This window comes from Amblyomma maculatum, chromosome 8, assembly GCF_055883805.1.
Source record: "Amblyomma maculatum isolate TAMU_Amacu chromosome 8, ASM5588380v1, whole genome shotgun sequence".
Lineage (NCBI taxonomy): Eukaryota > Metazoa > Arthropoda > Arachnida > Ixodida > Ixodidae > Amblyomma > Amblyomma maculatum.
The window spans coordinates 101,489,406-101,501,967 of NC_139351.1; the positions used below are offsets into that span (position 1 = coordinate 101,489,406).

At 48.4% G+C, this 12,562-nt stretch overlaps 2 protein-coding genes across 2 annotated transcripts in view; one reads left to right on the forward strand and one right to left on the reverse strand.

Annotated features, from left to right (window-relative positions):
- The window catches only part of LOC146182002 (uncharacterized), a 223,046-nt gene that overhangs the window by 116,610 nt on the left and 93,874 nt on the right, over positions 1–12,562 (reverse strand). The gene's annotated exons all lie outside the window — the stretch shown is intronic.
- Positions 1–12,562, forward strand: part of LOC146182005 (sushi, von Willebrand factor type A, EGF and pentraxin domain-containing protein 1-like) — a 77,291-nt gene that overhangs the window by 40,079 nt on the left and 24,650 nt on the right. Inside the window, exons 22-28 of the mRNA XM_084577002.1 lie at positions 1,404–1,602; positions 2,353–2,525; positions 3,423–3,662; positions 6,299–6,466; positions 7,007–7,180; positions 9,448–9,904; positions 12,321–12,525. Of these exons, the coding sequence (XP_084433128.1) occupies positions 1,404–1,602; positions 2,353–2,525; positions 3,423–3,662; positions 6,299–6,466; positions 7,007–7,180; positions 9,448–9,904; positions 12,321–12,525 (1,616 nt within the window). The remainder of the gene's footprint in view (positions 1–1,403; positions 1,603–2,352; positions 2,526–3,422; positions 3,663–6,298; positions 6,467–7,006; positions 7,181–9,447; positions 9,905–12,320; positions 12,526–12,562) is intronic.

A 12,562-nucleotide genomic window follows, 5' to 3' on the forward strand; every position in this document is an offset into this window, starting at 1 on the left:
GATAAATCTGGCGTCATGTGGAGATCTATTAGTGATAATGTAAGATCAAATGACGCACCAGAGGAGGAGTGGGGTGACCGCTCCCAGCCCTCCGGGGCTGAGAAGCTAAGAGTTGGGGGATGCGGTGACTTCTTCCGGCCCTCCTGGGCTGAGAACCGAGGGGACCTCGCTATTTGCGGAGGAGGCTTCCTGCCATCATTGGGGGTGTGCGGTGACTGCCCCCGGCCCTCCGGGGGCTCAGAACCGAGGGTACTTCGCTTTTTGCGGAGGAGGCTTCTTGCCACTGTTGGAGGTGTGGGGTGACTGCTCCTGGCCATCCGGGAAGAGAACCGAGGGGATTTCGTTCTTTGAGGAGAAAGCTGCTTGCCACCGTTGGGGCTGTAGGGTGACTGCTCCTGGCCATCCGGGAAGAGAACCGAGGGGACCTCGCTCTTTGCGGAAGAGGCTTCTTGCCTCCGTTGGGGGTGTGGGTGACTACTCTTATCCGGGAATTGCACTGAGGGGACCTCGCTCTTTGCGGTGGAGGCTTCTTGCCACCGTTGGGGGTGTGAGGTGACCGCTCCTAGCCCTCCGGTGCTGAGAACCGAGGGTACCTTGCTCTTTGTGGAGGAGGCTTCTTGCAATCGATGGGGATGTGGGATGACTGCTCCTGGCCATCCGGGAAGAGAACCGAGGGGACCTCGCTCTTTGCGCAGAGGCTTATCCTGCCACCGTTGTGCGTGGGGTGACTGCTCCCGGCCCACGGGGGCTGATAACCTATGGGTCTTCGCTCTTGGCAGAGGAGCCTTCGTGCCACCGTTATATCTGTTCATCATGCCGTCATTGCACTCGCTGCCACTTAGGTGGCGGAAGATGGTGGTTGCGACGCGTCTTTCCTTTTTCTCTCACTTCTCTGTCCGCACGAAGTAGCGGTAGTGCGTTTCCCCTTCCTCCTTCCTACAGTCGCAACAATAGAGGCGATAGGAGGGTGAGGCCCTGCCACAGGGGTATCTGTTGTACATACGGTCGTCGCAATCGCTGCTTCTGCGGCTAGACAATAACTGGAAACACAGTTGCTATGGCAAACAGCGAGCCAAGATTTTCACACGACTATGGCGATCGTATGACTGCAGTCGCACTCAAACTCTCCATCGTCTTAATCAGTGGCAGTGTTTTCGAGGTCCCCGTTTTCGCACGGACTGATAGAGGGCGTTTAAAATGTTAGGAAATGATTTCTTATAACAGCAAGAGACTGCCTCATAGCCCTGCACAGCCCCTTAGTCTGCATTTGCTTAAATTTCCTTTGGCGTCAGGTTTTTGAAAACGGCTATACATCCATGTTCAAAATGCGAACCACGTCATTTCTGATACGAGTGTGCGTCTCCTTTCCAGTCCTTATTCTTGACGATGGACACATTTTGCAGAAGCGGACCCCCATTTCAAGTTGCATTTCTCCGGGACGAACGTGTTCGAGCGGGCCTCCATCGAGTCATTGAGGAAGCCTCTGAAGGACCTGACCGCCTGCATGTGGCTGAAGACGACGGACCGGTACAACTACGGCACGCCCTTCTCATATGCCACTGATGACGTCGACAACATGCTCACCTTCACCGACTACAGTGGGTACGCACCGAAGCTCTGTAACTGAGAGAGCTGCTTTGGTGCGTTTCGAGCATGCCGTCAGCGATACAGCTCTAAAAGAAAGCAGCAGGCCGCGGCACATTGCATTAAAGTAAAATGGGACGCAGCGCAGTGCGGTTGGGGAAATATATATAACGCGGTAAAAGGAACATTTAGGCCGAGATTGAGAACTATGCTGTGAGACACAGCGTAGTTTGTTACAAACCAGGCTCGTTCCATATGCTGTGCCGGGTGTTTCTTTAGAGGGTACGAAATTTAAAAGAAAAACGTTAACTGACTTTAGATTGATTTTATCTCTCGAGGCTACGGCGGGCGCCAAGTAAAAGGCTGAAGGCTTTTATGGAGCCGAATTTGAGAGCATAAAGCGGCCGTTTCAAAAAAGAACTGCTGCTCTGTCACATTGACACAGTGTATCTTAAAACTACATAATTACCCTAAATTCGCATATACAAACTTAAACTAATAGTTTAGGTTAGTATAATGAATGAAAAGAGCTCTGTTCGTGCAGCTAGATCGCATATGAAGGGGCGAAGTCAGGATTAAAGGAAGAAGGAAACGTCGTCGTGCAAGGAGAGATCTTGCACTAAACAAGTCGAAAATTAATATCATGAGCAACATACTGTATAAACGTTCTTACATCGAAGCTTACAAGCGATGATGTGTACTCTTGGCACTAACGCTTCGATCACTCTTGATTTTATGCACTGTTCTTATCGTCATGGTGGCCAAAAGCTTTGTGCTGTATGTCAACGGAGAGCGGGTCATCACCGATGTGACGGCGAATGACGGCTACTGGCACCACATCTGCTTCAGCTGGTCTTCCACTAGAGGCCTGTGGGGCATCGTCAAGGACGGCAGACCGGCGGAGAGCGGCGCGGGTCTGGCCGCCGGTGCGGAGATACCGGGTACGCGCACATGCAGTGTCCGGACATTAGATAAGACCCCTTTAGTACAGGTGATTGAGAGAAACACCATGAGGTAAATAGTAGAAAGGGAATTGAGAAATCATTGGACAATGATTTATTTTGTTGTCCGTGGCAAGCACTCGCAGATTATGACTAGCAGCTTACCGGTATCGCTCAAGAGGAAAGTGTACAACAGTTGCACCTCACCCATGGGGCTGAAACGTGGAGGCTAACCAATAGAGTTCTACTTAAGTTGAGGACAACCCAGAGGGCTATGGAACGAAAAATGGTAGGTGTAACATTAAGAGATAGAAAGCGTGCACAGTGGGTCAGAGAAATAACTCAAGTTACCGACATTCTAGTAGAAATTAAGAAGAAGAAATGGACATGGGCAGGACATGTAGTGCAAAGAGAGGATAACCGATGGTCGCCGAGGGTAACAAACTGGATTCCAAGGGAAGGAAAGCGTAGTAGGGGGCGGCAGAAAGTTAGGTGGGCGGATGAGGTTAAGAAGTTCGCAGGGGTCAAGTGGATGCAGCTAGCACAGAACCGGGTTAATTGGAGAAATATGGGAGAGACCTTCGCCCTGCAGTGGGTATAGTCAAGCTGATGATGATGATATTTTATGCCGTGAGAATTATTTTACACGAGATATGCTATCTCGCACATCTTTCAGCACACAAGACTGCAACAAGTGTAACACACTAGCGCCAAGTTAACCGCATGGTCATCGATAGAGGTGGATAAAACATTACATCATCAATAAGTTCGTTCTCCTGTTCCTACGTACTATACTGAAACAATATCCGTAAAACTACGAACAAGGTGCTTTTCTGCGTAAGCTTTGCAGTCGGGACATTTCTCATTTCCGGGCGTTCTTCCTCCGCCGCCACGCAGCGGAAGGGACTCTGGTGCTGGGCCAGGAGCAGGACAGGCGAGGCGGCGGCTTCTCTAGTTCGGAGTCCTTCTCCGGCGAGATGACGCAGGTGAACGTGTGGAGCACGGTGCTCAGCCTCGACCAGGCGGCCTCGCTTCTCACGAGCTGCCACTTCTACTTCGGGGACGTGGTCGCATGGACCGACTTCCGGGAACGCCTCACAGGGAACATCCTGGCCGCCAGCTGGGGCTTCTGCCAAGGTACGCAGCAAATAATTTTACACCTTTGAGGATGTAAATGGCTTGTCGTGTGGGGAGCACCCTAGATATGTATATTTTAGCACCCTTCTGTCTAGGATGCTCGGTCTGCACCCTTCTAATTGTGGTGTTGGGGCAACACCCTTTTGGAAAGGGTGTTGAGTTTTCACCCTTTCGGACGTGGGGGATATCGTGCTAGAAAAACTGGCCACCCTGTATACGCAGTGCTTGTTGTCATCGACGGTACCGGAACCATGGAAGAACGCAAACATTATCCTCATTCATAAGGAGACGCTAAGGACCTTACAAATTACAGACCAATCAGCTTACTGTATGTTACGTATAAGGTATTTACTAAGATAATCGCTAATAGAATCCGGACAACCGTAAGCTGCAATCAAGCAAAGGATCAAGCAGGGTTTCGGAAACGGTACTCTACTATCGATCATATCCATACCATCAACCAGGTGATAGAAAAATGTTCGGAATATAACCAGCTCTTGTACATAGCATTCATTGATTACGAAAAAGCATTTGACTCAGTAGAAACCTCGGCGATGATGCAGGCATTGCGAAATCAGGGGGTAGACGAGCCGTACGTGAAAGTGCTGGACGATATATATAGTGGCTGCACAGCAACCATAGTTCCGCATAAAGAAAGTGGCAAGATTCCCATAAAGAAAGGTGTTAGGCAAGGAGACACGATCTCCCCAGTCGAATATGTCCAATCATTCACATCACTTGGCATAGATTTTACACCCACAATGTCATGGGATACTCAGATAAACAAAGTTTGCACTAATCTTTCTAAATTCATAGCCATTATCTCTCGTAATAAATATATTCTACCAACGAAAACGAAACTTCACCTCTACACTATGCATTCTTTTTCTCCTACTTAGGATACTGCTATTTGGTGTGGGGAAATACCACTATGTCCAATTTGCAAAAGCCTTTTGTTCTGCAGAAGGAAATGCTACGCGTTATAACAAATTCCTCCTATGACGCCCCAACCCGTCCCATACGGATGAAATACAAAATAAATCCAGTACTTAAGCTGTTCGAGTACAGGTTTGCTTGTTTTTATAAAAAGCATACCGCACGAAATGACCCATTTTTGTCCCGCATTGTACAGCTGGTGCCACACGACACGCCCTATGCTACAAGAAACCCTGAAATGTTTGAGGTACCCAGATGTAGAACAAACTCTGGTTTTGCTTTGTTGAAATATATATACTGCCAATGTGTTTGAACACTTTTCTTTACAGTAACATGAACAAAATGACTTTTCCTTTCCTCCGAGAAATGTTCACTGATTAGGTTGTACTGATAAGGAATGCGTCTATCGACAATTATTATTTTTACTTTTCCGTTGTCATTGTATAATTTTTATTCTGTTTCATAGCACTGTCTCATTTTGTAACGCGTGAATTGTTCATTTTATATCGCACAAACTGCCGCTGCTGTTCATCGTCGACTTTACGGGTGGCGAAGCCCGTCAAGCGGTCATTGCGAACTGCTTTTTTTTTCGTCACCCGCGCTTTTTGTACCACGAAAGCGGAATAAGCATTCATTCATTCATTCATTCATTCATTCATTCATTCATTCATTCATTCATTCATTCATTCATTCATACTATTCACAGTTTGCTTAGAGTAAGTATTCAGAGAATTGGAATGGGAGCAGTTAGGGATAAGGGTTGATGGAGAATACCTCTCAGTAATCTGCGATTTGCTGATGACATTGCCTCGTTAAATAACTCGGGGGATGAACTGCAAATAATGATTGATGACCTAGACAAGAAAAGTAGAAAGGTAGGCTTGAAAATCAATATGCAGAGGACTAAGGTAATGTTCAACAGCCTCGGGAAGGAACAGCAGTTTACGCTAGGTAGCGAAACACTGGAAGTAGTGGGCGAATGTTCTTAGGACAGGTAGTAACCGCTAATCCGGACCATGAAAAGGAATTTACAAGAAGAATAAGATTCGGATGGAGCACATTTTGCAAGCACTCGCAGATCATAACTAGCAGCTTACTGGTATCGCTCAAGAGGAAGTATACAACAGTTGCTCTGCCTGGACTCACCTATGGGGCTGAAACGTGGAGGCTAACCAAGGGGGTTCTACGTAAGTTGAGTACAACCCAGAGGGCTATGGAACGAAAAATGGTAGGGGTAAGATTAAGAGATGGAAAGCGTGCAGAGTGGGTCAGAGAAATAACTCAAGTTATAGACATTCTAGTAGAAATTAAGAAGAAGAAATGGACATGGGCAGGACCTGTAGTGCGAAGAGAGGATAACCGATGGTCGCTTAGGGTAACAAACTGGATTCCAAGGGAAGGAAAGCGTAGCAGGGGCCGGCAGAAAGTTAGGTGGGTGGATGAGGTTAAGCAGTCCGCAGGGGTCAAGTGGATGCAGCTAGCACAGAACCGGGTTAATTGGGGAAATATGGGAGAGGCCTTCGCCCTGCAGTGGGTATAGTCAGGCTGATGATGATGATGTTCAGCAGGTGCAGGCGAATACTACCATCATTTTGAGGTGTACTGATACCTTGACCGCCGTTCCGAAGAAACATTCTTTGTTTTCCTGTGGATTCCTGCTAGTGTTCTTGATCGTTTCGTGGTGCCTCTTGCCCGTCCAGGATGTCCGCCCCCGCCGGCTCCCGTGCATGGCGTCGCCAGCTTCTCGTCGACCAGCATGGGTGCGGTGGCCAGCTACAGCTGCGACCGGGGCCACGCGGTGCACAGGGCCACTACACGCCGCTGCCTGGCCTCTGGAGAGTGGTCGCACCCCATACCCGTCTGCCTGGGTAAGTCCTGCCACCGTCCTCGCGGTCGAGGAGCTATACGGATACAAAAGAAAGCTATGCAGTTTTCTCAGATAGTTCGTAGAAGAAAACTTCGTCCTTGTAGTATCCTATAAGTAGTTCAATGGCCCCCTAACTTGCATTTTATTAGGAGATTTACCGCTTACTACTTACATCTGTACATTTCGTGTCCGTCCTAGATTCATGATTGCGGCCGAATATGTGACCCATTGCCGTAGCATTGCAGTCTATAGTGTTACGTCATTGAACTACGTGACCACTCTCATGCGAACTTAGTTGGTGGCCAATGTGGGTCCAGCATGGTGGTCAAGGTGGCGCGCCACCATAGGTATAACGTCATTCACGAGTGGCTGTCCGGTCAATGGACGCAGTGACGTCATCATTAGTCATGTCAGCGTAATCATCAAACTTGTCACGCTCACAGGCTGGGCCAGAAGAGCTTAATTAAGGAAGAGACCAATAGCAGTGTGTTCCGTGCCGTCGATTGCTGTTCAACGCGTCCATCACCTACGCCTCGCGTAGGTGTGCCATGCGGGATACCGGTGGAGCCAACGAACGGCAGCCTCCGGGGCTCGCTCTTCCGCTACTCGGCCAGCGTGACGTACGTCTGCAGCCGCGGCTACCGCATCTCCGGATCTGCCGAGAGACGATGCCAGGAGGACGGACGCTGGAGCGGAGAAGAACCGCGATGCGAGAGTAAGTTCAACTATTAAAGCTGTCACGCGCGTTGCCGTAGCGGATGTTGTTTCTAAACACCAATTCTGAACAAGACATAGTGGGCAAGCGACAGGCTTAACATACCACCTATGTCATGAGTACGCCGCGCGTGTAAGTTTCATTTTAAGGAAGCTGCGGGGTGAGCTGATGTTGACCGGAATCTACATCAAGCTTATTATTGTTGGTGTTTTTCTCATGAGCTGCACCTGTGGCATCGCTTTACTCTGATAGCTCTTTCACTATTTCCGGTGTCTTATCCCGTCCTATAGCTTCTTTCCAATCAGCTAAACAGACCGAAATCACATTTGTTTTATTTGTTCGAGTTCTTTTTGCGTATCTCCGTCTTCGACCGCCGGGGTGGCGCAGTGCATGGTTAGGGCGCTCGACTACTGTGCCCAAGGACGCGGGATCGAATCCCGGCCTCGGCGGCCGCTTTTCGATGGAGGCGAGAAACTAAGCGCCCGTGTGCTGTGCGATGTCAGTGCACGTTAAGGAACCCCAGGTGGTCGAAATTTTCGGAGTCCACCACTACGGCGTCTCTCATAGCCTGCCTGAGTCGCTTTGCGGCGTTAAACCCAAAAACCAAACCAAACCATTCACTTCATCATCACCTGTGCTGCTAGTCAGGACGACACCATAAGCAAATCAGAGCTGACTGGGGCTTTCCCATTTGATCTGCAGTGAGAAACTAAACTTGACACAGAAGAGGGCGAACAGGTGTGTTAATTGCGCGCGCTTTCTAGGGCGCCGTTCTGCGATTCATTAACTTTTCCGTACAACAGCCAGCCAGGGCAGACACGTTGTGTGTGATGTCACTAACGCCACGACATACTTTGCCGTGAGCAGCTTCCACAGAATGTATCAGAGCAGGTGGAGATGACCGCAATAGATAAGTGCACAGTCCTTCAGCGTGGACCATCATGGCGCCTGCTATGACGTCGATGCAAGCCATCCTACGCAGATCTAGTTTCAAGAATGCGACGCTTAGTTTTGACGCGTTTAATTTTTTTTAAAAGAAGCAATGCATCCAAAACAGTCATCCTCAGGATGTATTTTATCTTTAACGTAAAAACATATATTTTACCTTGTGTCCAGCGCACGGTGCAGTACATAGAGTTTCTTACTCTTACCTAGAGGGAAAGCTGTGCTGCCGTCTATGGGAGTTTACATGGAGTTTCCAGACGGCCAGTTCAGCCACCATGGGCGCTCAAAGCATCATGGGCCGGAGAGCTACCGAGTGCAGAACTACAACTTTTGGCCAAAACTAATGCAAAGATAAACGTTGTTCTACCATAAATAATGTCCTAAGATTGAATATTGTGACTGTAAATTGCAAAAAGAGAGAGAAACAGCATGTCAGTGTGATGTTTATCCAATATAAGCGATGGCTCTTTCTCCTATTGGCTTAGTTTTGAGCAGCACAAATACCAATATTTCGGACTTAATAAGCAAAGTTTGAAATAAAAAAAACGTTATGAAAATATTTATGGTTGTGCAATCACTTAAGGAAGTTTTTAGTGGCATTTCGGGACTAAAAACCATTTATTGGCGACGTCTGCTTTTGCGCCTTCGCTACTATGGTTTTCGTGGTCTATGTACGCACCTTCAAATGATGATGATGACGAAAAAGAAACATCGCAGTAACGCCACTCCACGTACCCGAGAAAAACCGACTGTCCCGCAACAAGTAGCACACCGGCCCATGATTCTTAGCGCGCCCATGGTGGCTGAAGTGCAGCGCCCTCAGCTTTCCCTCTAGTTAGTGTAAGGAACTCTATGGTGCAGTAGGATCTCGATGAAACGGATATATGAGGGTCGCGAAAAATATTCGTGTCATCCTATATTCACAACATCCAAAACGGAAATTCTTTCGAGCAGATTTGTCTACTACTGCCGGGAGCTAATTACATCTGCGCCTTCTCTCTCTGGTCTGGGTGCATATGCAGCGGGACTGACGATCGTGACACACGGGCAACGCGCAGTGTTCGAGCCTCGACGTTGTGGTCGCGCCTTCGTAAGATTTACGTAATAGCGCGGAAGATTGTTCGGAAACTTATCCGAAATTATGCGTATGATGCAAATTCGTATCATCCCGAAAATTGCATCAAGCATGATCTCATCATTTAGATTCTATACTGCAGCTTTATTCGCTTATACTTCACTAATTCCAGTAAAGCAAATGAATGCATTTTCGACGCTGTTAAAACCCTTAAAATTTCTGAATAGAACTTCTTACTGCTTAACAGGTGTCACGTGTACAACTCAGCCAACAGTCACAAACGGCATACTGGCGCCCATCAACGATAGCCTGTTTCGACCAGGCAGCAAGCGTCGGGTCATCTGCGACCAGGGCTATGAGTTTCGAGAACGGGAGCTGCTCTGCACGGAACTAGGAATGTGGAGCCCCGCGCACGCCATCTGCCAGCCCACGGGATGCCAGGAGCCCCTGACGGTGGCCAACGGGGTTGCGGGACTCGCGTCCAGAGTGGACGGTGCTCGCTCCGTCGTCACCGTCGTCTACTCGTGCGTCCAGGGATTCGTTCTCAGAGGGGCGCGGACCATGGCCTGCGACGCCCAAGGAAATGGGACCTGGCCGTACGACGTGCCCACGTGCGAGCGCGTCTCGTGCGGGCAGCCCAGCAACCTGACGCCGGGATTGGTCTGTGAGGCACGAGGAAAGCATTTCTTCGGGGACGTCGTCAGGTAGGTGCAGCCTCTCTCAATGCGAAAGCATTAGGAGATTGTCGCAATGAAAATGCACCGTTACCAAAACTGTGGTGGTGACGTCAAGAAACATCAAACGTCACGACAAAGGTCACACAAAGTGCGATAGCCAATACGCCAAAATCAATCAATGGTAACTCAGAATAATTAATTCAAGTAAACAAAAATGGCAGAGGTTTAACCCGACGCAAACCTCATTATAACGAGCTGAAGTACCCGCCTCGTTGGTGAAGTAGGTATGACGCTCGGCTTAGTGAACACGAGTAGGGTTCAAACCTGACCTATTCGAATCCGTTTCGACGGTTCTTTTTAGTATGAAAGCACCACATGCGGATTAGCTAAATCACCACCAAAACGACTAAATCCTACTTCGACCTTGCAAGGCCTTGAAGGTCATTTTATCCCCACTTCAGCGAAGACAGGTCGCCCTGACGAAGCAGAGGACAGAGGTCTCCTGTACTGTTATGAGCCCCCACCCCCACCCCTCCAACCGGCTCCGAAATGCAAGGGCTGTATTGTTTCTATTTTTTGTAATTGGTGTTTATTCCTCTTCCTCTTCATTCAGAGGCTTAAGGAGAAGACGAAGTGGGGCCTCGTGAAGAAAATATCCTTAATGAGACGATGAAGAGGTGGTGCCTGCTGAAGGGTTCAAGGTCATTTGCCAAAACCCGGATAAACTGGGGAGTTGTAGCCAGCTGAGTAAATCTTATGCTCTAAAATTAAGATAACTTATTAATGATATCGACCTTACTTTCACTTTAATTACAAATACTAATAACTTCATTTCACAACAAATTGCAAAATTCTCACGGTAAAGTTTCAACATGCGCATCCATGCTTGTACTGCAACAAATTCAGTGCAGTAATGCCGTGGGCCGTCATTGCGCTCGCATTAACTACACGTAACTAAGTGCCCCCCCCCCCCCCCCCCCTAATTGTTGCTCATTTATTTAGAACGCGCTAGCACCACTCATAAATAAAAAATTTCCTTGTGCACAAAGGAAATTTTTACAAGTGTTTGGAGAAAGCACTAGCCATTTATGTTACGTCAGTGTTCTAAAACTGAAAAAGAAATGTAATAATATGACCGGCACGTGCCACGTATGCTACGCACGACGGAGATGTCATAATCATAACTTAAATAACTTAAATGCATCAATGATACTCTTTTTTTCTCTCTCAGTACCATTAAAACGCTTCATACATCACTTCATACAAAGTTCGTGGTATATGCTATTGCCTTTTCACTTCCAGCCTTACTTTAAGGGAATAAAATTCACGTAGATGCATGTAAAGAAGCTGCGGTATTATATCTTATAATGAACGATTACCGTTTTTATCAGAACAATGAAATCAGGAAGTGAACCACATTAAAGCACCATGGCAAACTGAACCAAATAATATTGCTCTCAAGCACGGTCTAAAAATCTCCCAGCTCTACAACTATTCTTCGTAACTGTTTCGAGGATGTATAATGTAAGGATGGAATATCTGCTAGTAAACTGTCTGCCTTTATTTGTTTATTGCTTGTTTGTTTTACTCCCTCTCTCTCTCTCTTAAACTGGGCAAACAAGGAAGCACGAAATTTGTCCTTTTATAGGCTTAGCGGTACTGTACTCTTCGCACTGCAACTCCCAAGCGTTGTTCCCAAGGTCACTCGACGTCGGCGGATGACCTTCAAACCATTGACGTCGTACTACATGACTCGTATCAGCGCCGCTCGTCGCAGCTGCGATCGCTCGGCGCCGCCGACTCACCGCATCGGCGCTCGATGATACGTTGTGACTCCGCAACGTCTCGGCTCTCGCTTTGCGTTTGCTTCGCCGGGGCTGTCTCGCCGTGAAAAACAGACCGTGCACGACGTCTCATAGACGCCAGGCCGAATCTGATCATGGGATCTATATAGGTTGCCGGGCGGACGTTCTGAAAATCTTGCTTAACAGAGCGCTCGTACATTGGTTTCACCACTTCACTTTAATACCTTAAGGCCCCCAAGATATGAGCCATCTGCCGTTTCTAACTCCCAAACACTTTAAAGCATGGAGGAAGGAAACAACTTAGGAGAGGCCCTTGCCATTCCCAATGCATTGGAGAAAGTGCGGCGGAAGTGACGTCAAAATTTAGGGTTAGCCAAGTCGGGCCATTAGCAACGGCGACGCTGTTGCTATGAAAACTCGGGCCACTGGCAACAGCGTTGCTAAGGGCCCTAAGAACGTGAGCGTCGCGGAGAAAGAAAATGCGGAGGGAAAAGGAGGAGGAGAGACGTTGCAGCGTCCGGTCGCGGCGCGCCCGCGCCGGGTTCAAAAACATGACGTCAGGGCCTCTCCTAAGTTTTTTCCTTCCTCCATGCTTTAAAGCGAGTAATGAGTTGCTGACATTCACTTCCTTCTTCCAGCTGTCATTGTGAGCTCGGCTACACGCTGTCCGGTCGGGCCGAGATAGCATGTCTGGCCAATGGCACGTGGTCCTCACTGGAAGCGCGATGCCAGCCCGTACAGTGCCCCACGCTGGCGAACCCAGAGCACGGCGAAGTTATGGCTCGGAGCTTGGACTTCGGAGCGATGGCCACCTACCACTGTCAAGCCAATCACACGCTTCTCGTAAGAAATCTAAACCTATTATTTTTTCACTCTCACC